At 39.4% G+C, this 22,839-nt stretch overlaps 1 protein-coding gene across 8 annotated transcripts in view; it reads right to left on the bottom strand.

The window, feature by feature from the left end:
* Positions 1 to 22,839, bottom strand: part of CEP290 (centrosomal protein 290) — a 111,424-nt gene that overhangs the window by 72,216 nt on the left and 16,369 nt on the right. For all 8 annotated transcript variants that reach the window (XM_074941927.1, XM_074941925.1, XM_074941926.1 and 5 more), the window contains 11 exons: positions 13,261 to 13,314; positions 11,225 to 11,377; positions 10,797 to 10,979; positions 10,270 to 10,359; positions 10,060 to 10,182; positions 8,835 to 8,958; positions 6,984 to 7,156; positions 5,202 to 5,364; positions 4,366 to 4,466; positions 4,197 to 4,284; positions 3,513 to 3,625 (listed from right to left, as the gene is read on the bottom strand). In XM_074941927.1, coding sequence (XP_074798028.1) covers positions 3,513 to 3,625; positions 4,197 to 4,284; positions 4,366 to 4,466; positions 5,202 to 5,364; positions 6,984 to 7,156; positions 8,835 to 8,958; positions 10,060 to 10,182; positions 10,270 to 10,359; positions 10,797 to 10,979; positions 11,225 to 11,377; positions 13,261 to 13,314 — 1,365 coding nt within the window. The remainder of the gene's footprint in view (positions 1 to 3,512; positions 3,626 to 4,196; positions 4,285 to 4,365; positions 4,467 to 5,201; positions 5,365 to 6,983; positions 7,157 to 8,834; positions 8,959 to 10,059; positions 10,183 to 10,269; positions 10,360 to 10,796; positions 10,980 to 11,224; positions 11,378 to 13,260; positions 13,315 to 22,839) is intronic.

Raw genomic sequence — 22,839 nt, 5'->3', positions numbered from 1 at the left:
CCTCATCCAGACAAGAGCTGTAAATTACTGGACTTTATCTAAATGTAAACTAATTAACAAGTTTCAGAGTAGCAGCCGTGTTAGTCTGTATCCGCAAAAAGAAAAGGAGGACCTGTGGCACTTTAGAGACTAACATATTTATTTGAGCATAAGCTTTTGTGAGCTACAGCTCACTTCATCAGATGCATTCAGTGGAAAATACAGTGGGGAGACTTATATACACAGAGAACATGAAACAATGGGTGTTACCATACACACTGTAACAAGAGTGATCACTTAAGGTGAGCTATTACCAGCATGAGAGCGGGGGCGGGAAAAACCTTTTGTAGTGATAATCAAGGTGGGCCATTTCCAGCAGTTGACAAGAACGTCTGAGGAACAGTGGGGGGAAGAGGGGAGAGAATAAACATGGGGAAATAGTTTTACTTTGTGTAATGATCCATCCACTCCCAGTCTTTATTCAAGCCTAAGTTAATTGTATCCAGTTTGCAAATTAATTCCAATTCAGCAGTCTCTCGTTGGAGTCTGTTTTTGAAGTTTTTTTGTTGAAGAATTGCCACTCTTAGGTCTGTAATTGAGTGACCAGAGAGATTGAAGTGTTCTCCGACTGGTTTTTGAATGTTATAATTCTTGATGTCTGATTTGTGTCCACTTATTCTTTTACGTAGAGACTGTCCAGTTTGGCCAATGTACATGGCAGAGGGGCATTGTTGGCACATGATGACATATATCACATTGGTAGATGTGCAGGTGATCGAGCCTCTGATAGTGTGGGTGATGTGAATAGGCCCTATGATGGTGTCCCCTGAATAGATATGTGGACACAGTTGGCAACGGGCTTTGTTGCAAGGATAGGTTTCTGGGTTAGTGGTTCTGTTGTGTGGTTGCTGGTGAGTATTTGCTTCAGGTTGGGGGGCTGTCTGTAAGCAAGGACTGGCCTGTCTCCCAAGATCTGTGAGAGTGATGGGTCGTCCTTCAGGATAGGTTGTAGATCCTTGACGATGCATTGGAGAGGTTTTAATTGAGGGCTGAAGGTGATGGCTAGTGATGTTCTGTTATTTTCTTTGTTGGGCCTGTCCTGTAGTAGGTAACCAATCGGAGAACACTTCAATCTCTTTGGTCACTCGATTACAGACCTAAGAGTGGCAATTCTTCAACAAAAAAACTTCAAAAACAGACTCCAACGAGAGACTGCTGAATTGGAATTAATTTGCAAACTGGATACAATTAACTTAGGCTTGAATAAAGACTGGGAGTGGATGGATCATTACACAAAGTAAAACTATTTCCCCATGTTTATTCCTCTCCCCTCCCCCAGCTGTTCCTCAGCCATTCTTGTCAACTGCTGGAAATGGCCCACCTTGATTATCACTACAAAAGGTTTTCTTCCCCCCTGCTCTCCTGCTCGTAATAGCTCACCTTAAGTGATCACTCTCATTACAGTGTGTATGGTAACACCCATTGTTTTATGTTCTCTGTGTATATAAATCTCCCCACTCTATTTTCCACCTAATGCATCCGATGAAGTGAGCTGTAGCTCACAAAAGCTTATGCTCAAATAAATTTGTTAGTCTCTAAGGTGCCTCAAGTCCGCCTTTTCTAATTAACAAGTGACTCACCTCATGCCACAGACCCTTCCTCCAGGCCCCAGGTGCTCAGCCCTTCCCCCCTCCCCAACTCCAACCCTATCTGCTCTCCCGCAAACCTCCACCCCCACCTTACCTCTTCCCAACCCCGCTACACCTCCACCTCACCCTCTTTTGCCCCAGTTCTGCCCCCTCCCCTGAGTACACCCTATCCCCGCTCCTCCCCCTCACTCCCAGCGCCTCCTGCACACCACAGAGCAGCTGATCGCAAAGGGCGGGAGGCGCTGGGACGGAGTTGATTGGTGAGGCCACAAGTGGACAGGAGGTGCTAGGGAGGAGGCAGGGAGCTGGCTACTGATGGGTGCTAAGCACCCACTAATTTTTTTCTGTGGGTGCTCCAACCCTGGGAGCACCCATAGAGTTGGCACCTATGCCTCATGCTACTGTGGCTTGTTGCTTAACTGAAACTAAAATATAAGAATGGAGGGAACACTACAGTCATGAGGGAGTCTGAAAGATAAGATTGGAAGGGGGAGAAGTTAAACTTCTCAAAAGTTAAACTTCTGCAAAAAACAAAACTGACCACAGAACTAAAAAGCTCTCTAATCTTGTTTTCATTAAAAAAAACAAAAACAAAAAAAAACCTCTTTTACACTTTTGCTGTCTACATATTGACTAAGAAGCAGTTGTGATTCTGGTGGCTTTACATTTAAAGAACTTTCTATGTTTTATTACCGAAACCTTAAATGTGCTGGAATGGAACTGTCTTATATACTTTAATCAAGTTGAAACACAGAAAATAAAAAATGTACATTGTCTGTTATCTGTTACTGAATATATTTTCTTTAATAACTACAAAAGGTAAACTTACAGGTATAGTGGAGAAGCCTCACCTGTGATCTAAGAAAAAATAGTTCACTCCTCAATTGCCCTATGAGATTTTCGACTGGATCTACCTGACATACGTATTCTGATGGTCCACCTTCAAGTCCACTTTTCAAAATTTCTGCCTGCAATGGTTCTGGAAAGGCTATCTGTTCTTTGCTGACATCATGAAAATTAGTTAAGAAATCAGAATACTTTATTTGAGAACAGTCCTGTTCATCTTTCAGCTTCACTGCTTGTGATTTATATGGTGTTACTGGCTTTCCAAGAACAGACTGACAAAAAATGGCAGATTTTTGACTAAGAGACAGCCCTCCCTGGAAATCTTCAGAAAATGTTTGGTCTGAACCAGAGCATACTGCTGTTTGTTTCTGAAAAGATGCTTTTTCCCCATAATTTTGGCCGTTCTGTCCTTGTATCTGCTGGCTTTTGGAATCCTTTTGAATTATTTGTGCAGCAGAAAATGAACATGGATGGTCTGATTTTAAGCCTTTTGATAGCTGTCTATTAGTTGCATAGCCTGTTGTCCCTAGTGTCTCTGTAGATTGTAATCCTGATGATCTGTAAAGTTCTTTTATAGTAAAAGTTTCTGAACTATGGCCATCATCTTTTGGCTGCATCTGTGCCAGGTGTCTAGAATCTAACTGGACAAAAATATTTCCACTTTTTTCTGACCGATTTAGATTATGAAGTACACTAGAAATTCTTCTTGATAGATTTCCCAAAGCCATGGTATTTTCAGATATATCCTTCTCAGATTTTAACACATTAAATGATGCTCGTCTAATTGAAAGTATGTTTTTCATTTCCATGTTATATGAATTGTTATCCTGTATTCATAGAAAAGTAAACAATGCTTATTATTGTTACATCAGTAGCTAAAGACAATTCATCTAGGATTGTTTCTTTAGATAGTTCCATATAGTTATTAATTATTAGTGTAAGTCTAAAAACTATATACTCAGACACTAACAGTTCCTATTTTGGGGCCCAACTCCTACAGAAAAAAATACAATACACATTCACATATCATGACCCTACCTTTGCTTTAACTTCATCAACATTAACTGTGCTCATGAAGTCTGATTTCCCCTTTTTTATCTTCAGATCCTCAGTAAAGCTATCAATCAGCTGCAGGTCATCTGCATCCAATCCTAATTACCAATACATATATGAATAACAACAAATTATTATGAATGAATTTATCTGTCTCCTGACAACAAAATGAAATGTTCCAAACAATGGGCTAGATTTCTGGTCCTGTTCTGTGATGCAAAGGAGTCATAAAGTTGCTCCTGGTAGGCAGCTGATGATTCCCCTGGGGTGGATATACTTCTGGCTGGTGTAGAATTGGCATAGCCAGCTCTTTGCAATGTCTCTGTTACAAACATTTGCCTGAGGAGAGAGGGAGGGTGCGGCTGGAGCATTCTGCACTCTGATAACTCTTCAGAAGCCATTACAAGCCAGCACAAGTTAGAACACACAAGAGGCTGGATGATTAGTGAAATAAAAAGCCAATCCATCCCTTTCCTTCAGATACACCAAGTAGAACTCTGGTGCAGCTGAAGATCTGGGCCACTATCTATACTCACTTCATAACATTTAGATACATTAGCAAATGCGGCACATTGTCAAGTTATCCCAAATATAGCTACACAGAACCACTTTCAGTGGCTGGTCTGAAAACTGACAAAATCTAAATAAACTGCCATGATTCTGTCCTACCTAACATTGCCGCTCTTTTTCCTTTCTCCTGAGCCAGTTTACGAATCTGTTGTTTCAGGGCAACTCTTTCTTCTTCCAGTCTTTCAATCTGCACATTAATCAAATATTAATATTTATTTCTGTTCAGTTTCATTTTACAAAATATGCCTAAACATAGTTTATCACTTGCCTCTTTTAAAAGGATCTGGTTTTCAGCTCTGTACTGCTGCTGTTTTAGTGCCTTGCTGTTTTTAAATTCAGTTAAATCTATCATTGTCTTTGGATCAAGACCTGAAACACAATCCATGCTGTGTAATTATTCATTAGTTAGATAAAATAATTCTAACTTTACAAAGCATTAACACATAACCCATTTAAATAAGAATACTTTAATATTCAAGTAGGGTTACAAATAATTATACAGAAAACCAATAAGGGCACTTATTTTCTTCATAAATAACAGTTCTTCCATGCCTAATATAATCTGGAAAAAGGACAATATTAGTTGACTTACCCATAAGTAAAAGTAATATACTTAACTTCAAGTAGTAATTTATCTTTTGCTATAAAAGCCTACACAGACTAACTCATGTTTTTTTCTTTCTGCATTTTTCCATCAATATTATGACAGACAACACTATAATATTTTCTTCACATATATCATAGTGTTAGAATGTACTATGCTGCATGAGACATTCTGGAATCAGGAAAAGTTAGACAGCATCATGGAAATAAAAATGAAGGTTGCAAACACTACTTCCTCTTGTTCTTCTGGAGGAGGAGGGAGGAGAGAAATGTAGCTCAGTCAAGAGCAGCTTACTGACCACATTTGTTCATGAACAATCCTACAGCTAATCATTTCTTCCTAATAAATAAAGAAATAAATTAATCACTTCATTTTTAGTAAGAAAAATAAAATAATTTACACACACTGAATTACAATAAGGTAAGATATTTGCATTAATATAATGTTATTTGAACTCTATGACACAGTGAAATCTTTGTAAAATTTCATAAATGACATACCTAAGCGTTCCCTGAGGTCTTCATTTTCATCAAGAAAATCATTGATTTTAAGTTCAAGTTTGTTCACTTCCTTAATCAATCCTTCAGTCTCACGATCTCTTATTTTAATCTGCTTTTTTAAATCCTTTATTTCAGCAATAGCATCTTCCAAACCATATATTCCCTGAAACAGTCCCAAAAGTGAATTTAAAAGGACTTCGTCAATTGTCCAAACATTATACTAAAATGAAAGACTCATGACAGGTAAGAAGAAGGTTATGAGTAAGTGGAGGGATTCTTTTGAAAGAACATTATAGGATTAAGTTGAAGTAATCCACCCCCTTGAAAGGCCTGATCGAAAGTCCATTGAAGAGCAAGTATAATCATTTTTCTGATCATGGAAAATAGCACTTTGTAATCAGAATGGAAGTCTTAATTTACAATACTTTACGTCTCTTTCCTTTTTTAAATTTTTGATCAAAATTTGCATATGACTATAAGTGTTTGTAAGTAGTGTCACCATGACAATGCATGCAGTTTTACTGAATTCCAGCATACCTTTGTCAAAGGCCATACATACAGATTTTACATAACGTCCCCGGGTCCAGAGATCTTCTTTTAGAACTCTGAAGTGTCCTATTTTTTTATTTTATCAATCAAAATATACAGGGTTCTTTAATAATTAAAAAAGTTTGCTTAAGACATATTGCTATTCCAAACAGCTTTTGCAGTGAAAAGCTGAATGAGTATGAACACAAAGGTGTTTTTTGCTCAAAGTAAATGCTAACCATACTTGTTCAATGTTTCATAATAAACTTATTCAGAACACTGAGTTATTTTAAAAAATCCTCTACCTTTGAGAAATACACATGCCTCTCTGCTGAGTCTGAAGTAGCGATACTAGTGCACATTTTTAAAAAGTACTTTTGCATGAATATTCTGCAACCCTAAAAAATGTTGCCATAAAAAGGTTCTGGTTTTTTATTTTGAAAATATGGTAAACAAAAACCTTCCATTGCATTGTCAAACAGAATTGTCACGTGACCCTTTCACAAGTATAGCTCTAAAAAACCCAAAAAACTTAAAGCTTATCACTGATAATCAGACATCATCTGGCAATGCGACATTTACTATTTAACAAACAACATAATTCATGCAATGGAAAGGAACTGCATCTTTTTCTTTACCCTGAGATGTACATGTGTAACATGCACACGCTAAGTCCCTGATCCTGCAATGAGCGCCACACACACAGAACTCTACAAAGAATCAGGGCCCAAATTTGCAGAGTATTTTACGAATGTAAAAATTTAAAGCACAATTAGGATCAGGAAAGTGATTATCTAAAAATGGCATCTTTTCATTCATCTTACTTCTCTGACAAAAATTTTTTTACTTGGTGCTGCCAGTGATTCTCAGAAATGGTTTTCCCACCATCTGCAAGATGGAGTTCTGTTACTAGCTTAAGTGTTGACCCTTCAGAAGTTCGTCATCTTGGCTACCCAACTTCTGTCGTCTCAAGACAACTATTCTGGATGCTCAAATAGATGCTTCATTTACCTTGCCAAATATGGCTAACTCAAGACTCAATTCGCTCACCTACCATTTACAACAAGATCAAGGAATGCATAAGAATGAGAGAAAAAACAACATGGGAAGTTGTTCATTTGACATTTGTTTTTGTTTTATTTTTCAGCTAGGACATAGTAAATGGAAAAACTGCAAACAAACAAACAAACAAAACAATCTGTTGAAGATATAGTCAAAAACTGCTCTTTCCACTTTATCAAACAAACTGTGTACCGTTTCATAGACTCTCATTTGCTTCAGAGCCTCAATGAGTTCTTTGTCCTTTTCCCTAGCATCAGACTCTGCTAATTCTGCCACTCTCTCAGCCTCTTTAGTTCTATGTTCCAGCAGTTGTAATTTTTCCTGTATTTCTCTAATACGATTCTGCTGAGCAAGAGATGAGAAACCTTGAAAGAAAAGCAAAATTTTGCTGTTATATTTTGAATGATTAAGAACATTAAGCTATTTCTGATATGAGGTAACTGAGTGCTTTCACTTTGCTTGGATTGAAATCTAGAAAAGTTGCCTCAAGTAAATTATTATTTTGTATTTGAGTTTTGGTTTTCACAAATCTTTTAACTTCATTCTGAAATAAATAGTTTTACACTAGTTTATATTATGGCCTTTTTATTTTTGCAAGCAACCACTACGGCAACTTATGTGAAGTTAGTTCATATAATGGAAAACAGCATTCCATTTGAGTTCAATGGCACAACACTCATTTCAGATGTGTAAGACTTTACAGTATCAAGACTTTATATACTAAGGACCTGATCCTGCAAAGACTTATGTATCTGTTTAATCTTATGCATTCGGATTACTTCCATTGAAGCCAAAGGAAGTGCTCACAGTAAATTAAGATAAGCATACATGTAAGGGCTTGACTACATGGGAAATGTATCTAATTATAGTGGTATAATTATACTAATGTAGTAAAACTATTACATTTATACTGGTATAACTCCTCTACATAAAAACTCTTATTCCAGAAAAATAATTTTTTTCCCCATCTCTTCTTAAACTGATTCCAAAGAGACATAAATTAAACCAGAAAGAGGCATTTTATACCAGAATAACTGTCCACAAGGGGTATTATACCAGTAAAGTTATAGCAGTTTAAATTCACACCTTATACCAGGGGTGAGCTCTTCAGAAGTTAATATGCGGCTCCTTGTATAGGCACCGACTCCGGTGCTGGAGCTACAGGTACCAACTTTCCAATGTGCCAGGGGGTACTCACTGCTCAACCCCTGGCCCTGCCACAGGCCCTGCCCCCACTCCACCCCTTCCCGGCCCATCCCCTGAGCCTGCCGTGCCCTTGCTCCTCCCCTTTCCCCCGCCCCGTCCCAGAACCTCCTGCATGCCACGAAACAGCTGATCGGAAAGTGTGAGGAGGGAGGCGTAGGCACTGATCAGTGGGGCTGCCGGTCGGTGGGAGGTGCTGGGAGCAGGGGGAAGAGCTGATGGGGGGCTGCTGATGTATTACTGTGGCTCTTTGGCAATGTACATTGGTAAGTTCTGGCTCCTTCTCAGGTTGGCCACCCCTGCCTTATACCCTTATAACTTCCCTATGAAGATAAATAAGGCCTAAATCTATGCAGAATCAGAGCCCAGCTTCATTTCTTTGCTTCTGGAGGTCTAATAAATGTTCTCTTACTCCAGTTTGTATTTGAATTTAACTTACTCTTTTTAAAGGTAATTTTTCACAGAGTCACAGTGAAATGATCTACTTTTAAAATTGGTATATAGGCAATGTATTACTGTTTGTATATATAACTATGCAAGAGAAGATGTAACTGTATATTTCTGAGTAAAACTTACATAAGTCTATAGAACTTGAAGAAATATGACAAGTATTTATAAAACAGACGTTAATACTAGATACTTCAATAACTATAAACAATTAATTTGATCACACCCACACACTGAAAGTCAGTCCCCAATGTTTGTCAAATGGAAATAGTGAATCAGTAAGAGAATAAATTTCATTCATAATCTTTAAAAATACCAAAAACAATGTAAAGTTTTAAAAAATGCTCATTACAAGTTGACAACATATATCTTTAAATAAAAATTCCAACTTACCTTTATCTTTTTGGAGTTCATTTTTCAAATCCTCAATAATCAATGCATTTTTTTCCATTTCTTTTGTATATTGTTCAACTTGCTCAGTGAGCAACCTGATCTGACTGTCTCGTTCTTCCACTCCCTACAAAAATGCAATTATGTTAGAAAAGTAATTAACATTTAACAAACTACTAACACAGAGTAACTTACTACTTTGAACAGAAAGAAAATGAAGAGATGTAGAACAATTAATACAAAAAAAATCTGAGAGAAAGAAACAGTAATACTTACAACATAAAGTTCAGATATTATCTAGTAGTTGGGTATATAAACGCAAAGCAGTAAAAATAAAAGAAAAATAGTCAAAAGTAAAATATACAATGAATACAAGCTTGTAAAAATAGTACTTAAAGCAATACCTTTTAAATACATATTTATTAAGCTGTTTTGAGATATATATCAACTTCAGTGGACCAACCAAAGTTAAGCATCTGCATGTTGGCAAGATTGAGGTCTTTCTTGCAAATTCCTCATAAGCATCTGGTCCTGGCTACTGACAGAGACAGGATTCTGGACTAGACAGACCGCTGGCCTGTAGGGCAATTCCTCTGTTCCTGGTTGCATGTGTGTTTCAGAGGTTTAGTGAAAATTTGGTTGGGATTTCTCAAAGTTAGAGGTTTAAAAAATAAAAATGTACTTTGTACCATCTAGTTGTATATGTGCAATGTGAGCTCTTAAAAGCATGCCACTATTCTACAGATTCTGTGCATGCATGTGCAGCTTCGGAAACTGCATACAGAGTATAATGTATTTCTCTATGCTGAGTGAAAGGAGAACAGTTCAAAAGAAGTCACAGAAAGATTGTATAACAGGAAAGTCTCAAAAACAACAGCTGAACTGATTTGATAAAAACTTTGCAGAAACAAAAGTTCAGTCTTTGGCAGAAATCAAACCAGCCATATTTCAGCTGAAAGGTAAGAGATTGACACAGTTGCATATGGTTTTACAATTCCTTATTTCTAATGTCAATAATTTTCTACAGCAAAAGTGAAAGGACACCAAATTTGTGTGGAACATGAATAATGTTGGGACTAAAATGAGGGACACTTGAAAGGAGGTAAAACTTTGCATAGATCTGAAACAGACGCTCAACTGCCCAATGACATAGTGTTTGACACATGGACTGTACAGGCAGTTATTTAAAACAGAGGTTATGACACATGCACTTTTGCATAGACTGTACCTGCTGGAGTGCCATAACGTTGTTTTTGTCTGCATCAAGTTGGGCCATTTTCAGTTTCTCTCTCAAGTTAAACAACATTTGCTGATATTCTATGATTTCATCATCTTTAGAAGCCAAGATTCTCTGCAAGGAACATAAGCAACATAATAAGGAGAGACACCTACAATAATTCCTAAACGTAACATGCAATCAGAAACTACTATAAAGTACCTTCCATTCTTCAACTTTTGCATTTACAGCTGCTATGAGGGGATCATCTTCTTCATTTTTTGCTTTAAGTTGGTCTGTTAGTTCCTGGGTCTGTAAATTGACATTGATTAATTCCATAAAAATTTACACATTATATTATATTATACACTCACACACACCCCTGTAAATACACTTATTACATTAATGCTATAGCAGTGATACAAACTTGTAATACAGTTAGAGGAATGTTAACATTTTATATGAAGCTTTTTTTCTATGATTTATAATCAAGTTCTCAACATTTGTGCTGGGTTTCAAGTAGGCTCTCTAGTCAAGAACCATTTTTTTGTTTTGTTTTATTAAAGAAAGTAGCATTTTTTCTTATTTGGAGTTGAATAAAATAAGCTGAACATTTTTTCTCTGCTAGAAGGAAAGCTGCATTTTTAAAACATTAAAAATATTGTGTCTTAGGTTTAAGGCAAATCGCCACTATGCAGCATTGTCCAGAAAATTACATACCCTTCAATAATGGACAAGCCATTTATTACCTGAAACTTATACTGTTCATTTTCCTTTCTTAATTGGTCCATAACAATATCAGACTGCTGCACAATAAGTTTCATTTTGTTATACTCATCAGTCATCTTCTCCATTTCCTGCACTGATTCTTCCAAGTTCTTCCTCATTTCCTGGTTTTGAGCTTCTAATTTCTCATTAGTTTCAGTCAAACTCTACAAAGTTAAAGAAAAAGTTACTTTTAAAAATATACGGTTTGGTACTTCAAATCTTGTATCACTATATAACTGTTGTACTAAATGTAAGGTCTGGAAGGTTTAGGGGATTAGTAATGGGATACACTCTAGATGACCACTTGAAATCCAGCCCAGTCTGTTAGGCACTGAAAGGTTATGCCAAATGACAATAAATTGATATCATTATCATTGTACTAAATTGATTAAGCATCCATAAACACTACCTGAATTTCATCCAGATATTGGACAAGCTCAAAGTTCTTTTTGGATAATTGAGATCTGTAATCAGACTCATCTCCTCTACGTGACATATGCATTTCCTTTTGTGAATCTATTTGTCTCTGGTAGTCAATTACATCCTGGCGAAGTTGTTCATTCTGCATACAAAGAAGCCCCACAATAAAGAATTAGTAAAAATTAGAGGTTGAAAATCCTATTTTTCCAGAAAGCTACCACACACATTTAGGACAGTAAAAGCTCATTCAAATTCCTACAGTATGCTTTTGAATACCTTAGATCCTCACCTTTTTCTTTATTCGTTTTTTCTCCAAATTAAAAAGGACAGAACAAAGTAAGAAGAAAGGAGATGAAAAGCAACACAGAATTAGAAATAACACATTTAAAAAAAATAAGACTTAAGCAAAAAGAGAAAATTTTTAAAAATGCATCTCTTATATACATTAACAAAGAATAATGGAACTATATATTAGAAATTAAGAGACTACCAAGCACATAGCTTCTAAACTTAAATAGGTGAAACTCATCAGTTTTGACAAGGTAGGGAAAAATTAGTTTTCAAAGTTTCAAACTCACTGAAAGTTCACGATCTGGAAATTTCTCAGCAGATAGAAAAAATAGAAGAAACTAAAAAGGTTTGTAAGATTCTTTTGAATGTCCTTTAAAACTTGCTCTAAAAGGCAGCCAAGTGACATTTCACACAGCCAGTCAACAGGAATATAGAATACTACAACCAATGACATGAGAAAGGAGCAGTGCAGCAATGGCAGTGTTGGAAGAAGTGCATCTTGGTAGCTGTGGCCTGAAAGAGAACCTAACTGATGGATGAATGTTAGAAAAAGAGAAGGGAAAAACTGCAAAAGTTCCCACAAACAAGAAAACAAAAGTGTCCAGTTGCCTAAAATACCTTACGAGTATCACTAAATAATCCATCCTGAGAGATCAGCCTAACCATTATTTTACTTCATTTTGGCATCTGTTAAGGAAAAGTTAGCACATGTGGCTCCATTTTGGTTTGGGGCCCACCATTATCTAAAAGCAAGCACATCATGCACCATGAGGAGTGTGTCTTCTGCATTCCTGTGAAAATCCTCTTCCTTGTCTCCAGCCTGCCTTGACTCCCAGTATCTGTTTTTTTGTCGGTCCCTAACTCCCTATCTCCTGGCCTTTGATGTGAGGCCTCCCATCCTGATAATAAAAGTTACTAATGCATGGCTTTAAGACCATGCTATGTAATTAATATACTGGTTTAGCACAAGGAATGCACCAAGCAGAAATAGGTGGTAAATAAAAAAAGGGTTTGTTTATTGGCTAAGGTTTCCAATGCACGAGGGCAACATGCTTTGCTAAAAAGTATATAACCTTTGTATAATCTGTATTCGGGGTCCCCTCCTGGCTAGCAGGGGGGCACCACGCTCGAGCGTAATAAACTTAGTATTTTTTGGGAACTCTGCAGTTGTGGACTTTGTTTATGTGCCTCAGCCTAGATTCGAACTGTGCGTGACCTACCAGTTGTAATCCGTAGCATTTGTGTGCGTGTCCTACCAGGTGCAATTCGTAGCATTTGTGCGCGTGTCCTACCAGGTATAATTCGCAGCAGTTGTGTGCGTGTCCTATCAAGTATAATTCGTAACACATCTAAAGTAATGCAGTATATTTAAATTTAAATTATTTTATATTATGACTCTAAAAAAAGGTTTTTATTATTTCATATTTTTATTACAGTAGACCTCAGAGGCTCAGTCAAAATAATGGCCCCATTGTGTTATGGGCTATGCAAATTCAAAGACAGGTGCAATTCCTACCCTCGAAGAGCCAAGTTTCACCAAACATGTACTTCTTTTAAAGGAGAGTCTTAAAATCTGGTTACTTAGAACTTAACGTTTCCCTAGTTCCAGTACTTGATAAATGTGCCAAAATAAAATTAGACTGTTGCGTCAAAAATTAAAGAGAAACATATATGAAATAAACTAAGTCAGTCCATTAATTCCATAGGTATTGTATGAAACACTTTTGTACTAACCTCTCTTCTTAACTTGCTGTTTTCATTTTCTGCATCCTCATTTCGAAGAGCAAGCTAGAATGACAAGAATAATGTCTTTATATATATTTTAAATAGCTTAACTGTCATATGTTATGGAATCTCAGAGCCAAGTTCTACCCTTGGGTACATACTGGAGAAGACAATGGGAGGTACTTCATTTGGTCTTAAGTTTAGAATTCCTCAGGAGAATAAGTAGTGCTGGCACAAACCAGTCAACTACATACATAAGGACTAAAGGCCATCTAAAACTCAATTTGATTTTCTACAATTAAATGTATCATATATATAGTGCTTTTACAGTTTTAAAGCACCATAAATACTTTAACCATCACAGCAGCCCTGTAAGATAGGTGATACTATTATTCCATTTTAGATATGGAGAAACAGACACACAGATTAAAGGTCACAAAGTGAATCAGTGACAAAACTAATATTAGAACTGAGGAGTTCTCAAACCCCACACCATTCATGTTCCCCTACTTCATGCAGGCTCTCAAATAAAGCTTTGTTAAGATAACAATATAAAAGTGTATGACAATCGGAAAACCAAGAGATAATGCAAGTGATTCCACTCCAGTTCATCTGTTGTCACCATCTATTACAAAAAATAAAACTTCATACACACAAATAAACAAGAACAATGTGTGCTGTGGTCCACACATTTCACTTCAAAGACCATTCTCAGAATGCTCTTCTAGTAAAGTATGCATTAGAATCTTATGATAGTTTTAGAGATGTTGAATTGAGAAATTTCTTACCTGATCATTTTCTTTCTATTAGCAGCTTCTCTCCAAATTAATCACTCATGGACTAATTAATTCTGCCACCTGGGGAATTCACAGGTGGTCCAATGTTGTTGCAGGAGACTTGAGGGCTAAGCTTCACCCTTCAGCTCAGGCCACCAGAAGAGTTCTTGCACCGTCACAGAAACATTCCAGCAAACAATTATTAGCTTTAAGGCAACTATACCCTTAAGACAATATATGTCTAAATCTTCCTTTAGAGAAAATTTTCAGTTATATTCTGGTGAATTACCAGACTACTAAATTGGATGAAATTCAGAGAGAAGCTGCTAACTGAAAGAAAATTATCAGGTAAGAAATTTCTCATTCTGTTGCACAGCTTCTCTCCTCATTTATTACTCATGGGAAGTAGCAAGCAGTGAATCCCAGTAGTAGAGAGGGAAAGGAGAAGCAGTTTAATTATTATAGTAGAATAATATGCAGGAAAGGAAGAACCCCCACACACAAAGCAAGAGCTTTATAAACTAAGGAGCTGTGTGGGAACCAAAGCAGTCGCATCTTCCTACCAAAGGCTGCAGAGGAAAGAAAACTTACTTTGTAAATCTTCCTGAGATGAGGCTCATACACTTTCCCCCAGTGCCTTTAGGGACTTCTACGAACAGTTTCCCATATGCCTAACAACTGATGCAGGATTTTTACATCTTGCCTGCAGCAACCTCAAGGGTCTTGGCATTTTGGATAGAATAAGATGAACCAACTACAGTTGGTATACGTACTCCATATGCTGGAGCTATACCTTTAGAGCTCCAGGAACGCCCATTTGTTCCACAAGCTTCCAAGGGTTCATACAAAATGATGGAAGAACTATTTCCCAGGAATCATGGCAAGAGGAACTTACCTTGAACAGAAAAGTTTCTGGAGCTATAAAAATAACCTTTTCCTTATGACAAAGTTCTTGTATGGATATGGGAACTAATTCCAAAAGTTGCCTTCAGAGGCAATGGTGATAAGAAAGACCAGGCAAGGTATGTCTAATTTGTCACTGTGATTAAACTTGGCACCTGATGCTAAGATGGAGTTTACAAAATGCTGGTATGGCTGGTATCCACGTCTCTAAGTAGGACTCCAACCAAACCTCCTGGAGAAACTCTAGTAAAGCTAAAATCACCAGAACTTTGGGATTATTATTTGCATCACATCTAGTGGTAAGGGCCCCACTGCGCTGAGCACAGTGCAAACACTACCCCAAAGAGCTTTCTGTTTCCCCTCACACCAGAAACTTAAATTTGACCAGATCAATTAATTATTGTGATTGAGTTCTGTCTGGATACCAAACTGTATTAGAATGAATGGAAAATCCATGCTGAACTACACTTCTCTTCTGATACCCAGGCTGTTAAATGCAGATGTTCCCAATCTTAAAGGAGGAGTCCCTGCTTCAAGAGGTCTGGTGTTTTCTGCAGGTACAATATGGGGTTGTTGGCTGTCTGGCATGTCTAAAGTTTCTTCTGGGCCACTAGAGCACTAGAGCTGGAGCACTAGAAGGAGGACCAAAACTCTCCCTTTTCTTCTTTTCTGTATCTTTTAGGTGAACTCTCTGGAAAGGTAGCAGATTCTTCTCTACCCAGGATATTATTTCCATTACCATAGAGAAGCTTTGACCTTTTGTTACGCCTAGTTTTGGAAGTGATATAAACACTCATGCCTCAAACATAAGCAAACCCCTTACGGAAAGTAGGAGGAGACTTCCGAGAGTACCATAATTGCCCACTATGTAGTTTCTTGCATCTTCTACTAATGCAGCTGGTACTGGTTGCACCATAGACAGTACAGGGGACTTGATGGACGGCTGGTACAAACTCCTAGGGCCATGTATGTGATGTATTTTTTAAGATACACCCGGACAGAGGTGTCGAAATGAACTAAAAGGTTGTGTACTATTAGATTTTGGAAATCTTTTATGCTTGCTTCCATAGTAAATATGCGAAGATCTAGATTGAAAACTGGGTTGGCTTTCCACATGTTATTTGCACTTACTGTCACAGTTCAGGAAAACTGCACCTCTATTCTCTCCCCCATGGTTGCTCGAGGGCACCCACTCTAGGCTCTTGGCTTCTCAGCTGTCACCTCTCTTGGTTGGAGACTCATGTCTCTCTCCATCGTGGGCAGGATTTTGTCCAGGACACAGTTTCCTGCCTACACTGTGATATCCCCAGCAAGGTAGGCTGCCTAAACAGGCCAGTGTCTGTGCTTTTCTATCTCTCTGAAGGCTTATGGAACATGTGATTGCCAGGAGTCATAAGTTACAACACAGCCTTTTATAAGCAAGCACATTTATTCTTAAGGTGAAAGCATTAGAGATATTAAAAATATTAAAAGTTCATCTATGCATGCTAAAAACTTACAAGCAGTCACTCATCAGTCTTTTGGGGCCTCAGTAAGCCACAGTCCTTCTAACTCTTCCCAGAAAGGATTGGGGGCCCTTGAGCAAAAGGTCCTATCCATTTGATTAATCAGAAAGAAAGCGCTAAGTCAGTTTAAACTCAGGTTATTTTTTCAGAAGTCCTTTTTTGTCTGTTGGTCTCTGGAGAATCCAGTTTGAACTAGTACATGCAAGCTTCGCTAGGTGGTGGTACTTCTCTGGAAATGTCGCAATCTGAGTGAATTTGCCCAACCACTCCACCCTGTTCTCAGTTCCTGGAGAAGCTGTGGTTACCCTACCCCATGAAATTATATACAGTCTCTTGCCCACAATAATACATACATCTAATACCATAACGTCTTTCAAGGATATTGCAGGAAATTTCTATATCTGTCACACTTAGCTGCCCACAAAGGAGTATTTGGATATCATCTGAGAATGACACCTAATTTACATTGCATCAAGTGCATCATTCTATGTCCTCAGAAGGATTTTTAGCAGGTATATTTTGAGAAAACCCACTCATGGGATGAAGCTAGTGCATGGCACCAGCAATCCTAGCCATTAGAGATATATGGCTATTCATGATCTCTCAAGAAGTGATTGATGCAATGAAGTTTTAGATCTTTGCAAGTCTTTACCATTATGGTAAAATTACAGCCAAAGACGTCTCTTTTTGACACCTTGGTGACAAATTCTCTGCATTGGGATCAAAAGATCTTGATTATGAAGAACTGGTGGCTATGAATCCTTTTCAGCAGCTGTTCATTTATGAAAGGGTCCATTTCTCTGGACAGGGTACTGATTGGCATGTTATCTATGCATGGGTACAGGTGTGTAACATGTCATCTGTGCCTTGCTGTGACTACTTTCACCACTTAAGATTCTGGGTACAGAGGACAGCTCAGAAAGAAGAGTCTTGCACAGGAATTGTTATCTCTTGTAAACAAACACTTTATGTCTTTGTCATTGTGATGGCGTATACAAACCCCATACTGGGTCGGAAGGGGTTAAAGGACAGCATTGGGCCCAGGTAGCCCCGCCCTTCCAACCCTGCAGAGCATGCTCCAACTGCAGAAAAGGTTGAAAAGGGAGCAACCCAGCTCAGAAGAGGGGAGAAGGACACACCTATCCTGAAGGCTCCTGTCAAGGTCACCAGAGAAGCCTCCCTGAGGGAAGTGAGACTATATGCTGAGCCGGTTGGCACTGACAATTCGGTTATCTGGGACTGAAAGCTGTGAGAGAAAAGCAGCACTAGGAAGCAACCAAGGGAGAGTAAACTCAGGGGGCAACTTTGGGGCCCAGATACTGTTGACCCTTCTACAGCCCTGGGTCAGAGCCCCCCTAGCACTGCCCCCCACTACAGGAAGAACTCCGAGTCACGTGTACCCCTCACTGCACCTCTGAGTAAAGGAGGACCAGGACTGAAAGACTGGGAGGGAGGGGGCACCATGTGCTCTAACCGCTAGGCCACCTAACCCACCAAGGACTCTATTACAGTCATGCTGAAAATTTTGTTGCTTTGGAGGAAAACTTCTCTAGGTTTCTGTGACACTCTATACCTCGGGGGAGCACCCTGTAACCACCATATTCCTCATCTGTATATAATTGTGATATTGCATATAAACCAGGCCATGTGAGGTATCAGGGGAAAGGTTATGATCTGCTAAAACCCACTGTTCCATCTAAATATGTACATCATTAATGCATATGAAGTTAGGAGAATGTGTTGTATGATTCTCACTAAAATATGCTGAGAGTTGGGGAATCGTCCAGATATTAGATCCCCAGAGACAAGGACAAGGGAGCTAACCAACGCCCAGGCGGGTGTCAAACAACCATCAATAGCCATTGTCCTGCAAGGGTTACAATTCAATGACTCACTTGCACAAGGCCACACCAGGGGAATTGCTCAACCTTGACTGGTGACTCAGCAATGCCCATAAGTCCAGGCATGTCTGGTTTTCTCCAAGCACATGGACTTAGCCCTGGTCTACACTAGGAGTTGAGGTCGAATTTAGCAGCATTAAATCGGTTTAACCCTGCACCCGTCCACACGACGAAGCCCTTTTTTTCGACTTAAAGGGCTCTTAAAATTGATTTCCTTCCTCCACCCCCGACAAGGGGATTAGCGCTGAAATCGGCTTTGCTGGGTCGAATTTGGGGTACTGTGGATGCAATTAGACAGTATTGGCCTCCAGGAGCTATCCCAGAGTGCTCCACTGTGACCGCTCTGGACAGGACTCTCAACTCAGATGCTTAAAATCTATCTTTTGTAATCAATAAACTTGTTTTACTGTTTATCTTTACCAGTGAGTTTGCCTGAAGTGCTTAGCAAATCTGCTTAGGTCACAGAGACTGGTGTATATCCACTTTCTATTGATGAAGAGGTGAATCAATTAATAAATTTGCATTGCTCTATAAAGGGCCTTGAGCAGTGCAAGACAGTATACTCCTGAGGTACAAAGCTGGGAGCTCAGAGGATTTGGCTGGTACCTTTCTCTGTGTGATTCATGAGTGGCTCTGGGAGCATTCATGCAATCTAGCTGGATGTGGGGCTCCACGTGCGATTATGCTGAGTGATAACAGCATCTGGAAGGGTTTTCTGCTTGTCACTAGCAAACCATTGTGAGAGACCGCTCAGGCTGGAGAGTTAAGGGGTCACAGTGGTCCCACAGTCCCAGGCTGCACCCCATGGATCCCGTCAGTTTCCTTGGAAACTTCTGCTCTGTATTTTTCTCTCTTCCATGGTAATAGCCCCTTCTTGGATGCCCTTTGGGTTGGTAGCAAACAACAGATTGCTATGCTGGCTTTGACAGTGAGTGTTGAGGTCTCTTTGCAACCTCATCTGATAATTTCTCTGTTTCCCGCCACTAGCTCCTCACCTGTAAGTTTGCATTCATAAGATAGCCAGTTAGGATAAATGATGGCGATTTGTGGATGTAACATGGCTTCCTTTTGATCACCAAGTTAAAACCCATTGCTTGACACAAATCATATCAAGGGCTTGATCAAGACAGAACCAAGACGTCTCACTCCAAGCAAGAATCATACCCCAAGTCCATGGGCCATTCATTTGCCATAGAGTAGACTTTCCTTGCAAAGTATATGAAAAACCTTTGGTCTGAAAGGCGATAGCTGAGGGTTTTGAAATTGATGTGCACTGTGTCATCACTCTTATGGTTTATAGCACTGGTTCTCAAACTTTTTGTATTGGAGACCCCTTTAACACAGAGAGCCTCTGAGTGCGGCCCTCCCCCTTAAATTAAAAACACTTAATAGATTTAACACTATCTTGAATTCTAAATTTATAACCCCATTGTTTTAAATGAATATTGAAATCGTTTCTCACTGCTTTTAAATTAAGACTAAAACCCATTTTTACTGAATTATTGTTAGAAGAACTGAAGTTATTTTTAAGTTACTATTAAGTAGAATTTCATTTTAATACTTAACAGCAATTAATCACCTTAAGCATAAGCATCATCATAAGCAGAAAGAAAATCAGTGAGATGGAGGATGCTGTTTATTTGACACAAGAAGTTTTATTCTTGGCGTTGTGTTAGAAAAGGCACATCTGATGTTGTCCTTTATATCAGATTGGTTTCGGGATTTTGTCTTTATTGTGAGAAGGCTGCAGAATCCACTCTCGCATTCATAGATAGTGGGAAATGGCAGAAGGGCTCTCCAGACCATTTCAGACACCAGTGAGTATTCACTTGCAACTGAACATCAGAACTGGTTTGGAGGCAGCTGTGAATTTTGGTTTCATTTCGTCATAATTGATCATGTCGATAAACTGTTCCTGTGCATGAATATCCTCAGTAAATAACTGCTCAGCCATCACACTGAAAGGGTTCTTCACCAGGGAATGAAGTGCTTCTGGTAGCACTGGGAAGTAGTGTGAGAACTCTTCGTGAAGGGCTTTCAGATGTTCAGTAATAACTGACTTGAGAGCGCTATCAACATTGACTTCCTCCTCCTCGCTGAATGAGGAAAGTGTGAGAAACATGCCATATCTGTCTGTGTCCAAATTACTGCGCCACAGATCCAACTTTATCTGGAAGGCTCTGATTTTATTAGTCAGGTCTATTAACATTGAACATTTTCCCTGAGGTGACAGATTGAGGGTCATTAAGACTACCGAAGATATTGACTAGGTATGCTAAGCAGAGAAGCCATTTCTTGTCACTGAACATTTTGTTCAGCTCTTGTTTCTCTTTTTGCAGGAAAAACTCCTCCATCTCTTCATGAAGTATAAAAGTGTGCTTTAATGCTCGTCCTCTAGAAAGCCACCCGACTTGAGTGTGGAAAAGCAGAACTTCGTATTCACCACCCATTTCCTTGCAAAGCTCTTGAAAAAGATGACTATTCAAAGCATACAACATCCACCATAGCATTAAAGCACATTAGCAATGTCTTTGCAGCTAGGACTTGACAATGGATTCCACGAGTGACAATCACATTAGGTGACACGCACTTTACCTTCTGCTGAAAGCCAGACCACACACCCACCATGGCTAGAGCAGCATCAGTACATAGACTAACGAAAGATTTTTCTACTTATTGCCACTGCTTTCGAAAAAGGCATTCACCTTATTGAAAATGCCCTGTGCTGGTGTGGTTGTTTCAAGTTGTTCACAGAATAAGAATTCATCTTTAACATCCAAAGCATTAACATATCGTAGGAACGCAGTTAGTAACATCAGTAATTTCATCAAGTTGAGGCTGAACATACTTGTTTTAGCAGTAGACGTGGCTATTATTTTCAGGAGAAAATGTGTGTCTGTGTGTCTGACTTAAATTATAATTTTTTTTTTTTTGGTGCCTATCTCAGTGTTCTGATTCGTCTGTGGTTTAATGCAGCTTTTCAGCCACTGAATAATTAAGCCCTCTAATGTTGTCTCAATCCCAGGGCCAGCCTTGGGGAAAATGGCGCCCTGAGCGAACTTCTATTTTGGTGTCCTTTCTTTGGAGGCAGAGCAGGGCTGGAGGCAAAGTGGGGCAGGCGGTGGAGCTGGGCTGTGAGCCCTGTGCATGACAGGGCTTGGGCTGTCAGCCCTGCAAATGGCAGGGCTGACAGCCTGAGCCACACCACTCACGGATCTGAGAGCTCAAAACCCGCATGTAATAACCTCGTAACCCCATGAGGGGTCACAACCCCCAGTTTGAAAATCCCCTGGTCTATGGGGTCTTTTGGAAGAAGTCCCCTTCTGACTAGGTTGTTGACTAGCAAAGCTATGGTTGCACCAACCTTAGGCTCCGCAAATTTATGAAATTTCTATGTTTTATATAAATATTTTAGTTTCACATTTGGTTTAATCAGGTGTCCTCATTTGGATTTTATGATGCCTTCAAAGGAGGCATCGATGGGAAAATATATATCTAATAATGGTTGAAAGGGAAATATTTTATTAATATTAATGAGTTATTTGAAAGCCACTGACATAAGTCCGAAAAAGTCCTGCAGATTTTGTTTAGTTTGTCTGTGATGTACTTGTGGTACTTAATTCCCTAGCCATTTACCGGGGGAAGGTAGTTCACTATTCATCCTGGCACAGGGACCACACAACCGAGGAATGGTACTGTACACATAACTTGAATGTGGAAGTAGCTTGCTGGATGTCCCAGGAGCCTCAGGGCAAGTCTACACAACCCGCAGTAGCGAGCCTCCCAGACTCAGGCTTGCACTACCACACTAAAAATAGCTGTAGAGATGTTGCAGCTTGGGCTGAAGCCTGGGCTCTGAAGCCTAGGGAGCCCAAGCTATAGCCCGAGTCACAACTATAAAGCGCTGTCTAGACACCTATTCTAGTGTAGTAGCGCAAGCCTAAGGCTGTGGACCCAGGTTGGGAGGCTTGCTGCTACAGGCTCCATAGACATACCTGAAAAGCTGCCTGATTACTCCCCCCATGCTGGCTCGCAGTCAAGTAAGTATTCTAAGAGCGACTCTATACGAATCAGGGCTTTACTCACTAAATCAGGATAGTTTTGAACAGTGGGAGGCATTTCTCACTTATCCTTCTGTAATCCCACGAAGTTGCAGTTCATGGTGAATGCAATCCTCCTGTGCCTCTGTTCTAGTCTGACTGTCTGAAGTGCTCCTAATATGGAGCCAGTCTCTGGAGCAGGTGAGGGGTGGGAAGAGAAAGGCAGGCCCATCTCTGCCGCTCAGAGTCTGTGCCCCTTTCCTGGGCAGAGCAAGGGTTTATGGTGGATGATCAGAAGGCACAATTCCCATTCCTAAACTGCCTGAAATCTGTGCTCCTTTTCCTGGCTCTGCAATGGTCCTTGGGCTGAAAGCCAGACACCCACAATTCTCATTAGGCTGCAGCCTGTGGTAGGGCTGCACAGGAACAAGCTTCCCTGCAGGCCCAGACATGCTGCAGGGTG

The sequence above is a fragment of the Natator depressus genome, chromosome 1, assembly GCF_965152275.1.
Source record: "Natator depressus isolate rNatDep1 chromosome 1, rNatDep2.hap1, whole genome shotgun sequence".
Lineage (NCBI taxonomy): Eukaryota > Metazoa > Chordata > Testudines > Cheloniidae > Natator > Natator depressus.
The sequence above is the reverse complement of the archived record's forward strand: the minus strand, read 5'-3'. Positions and strand labels throughout refer to the sequence as shown.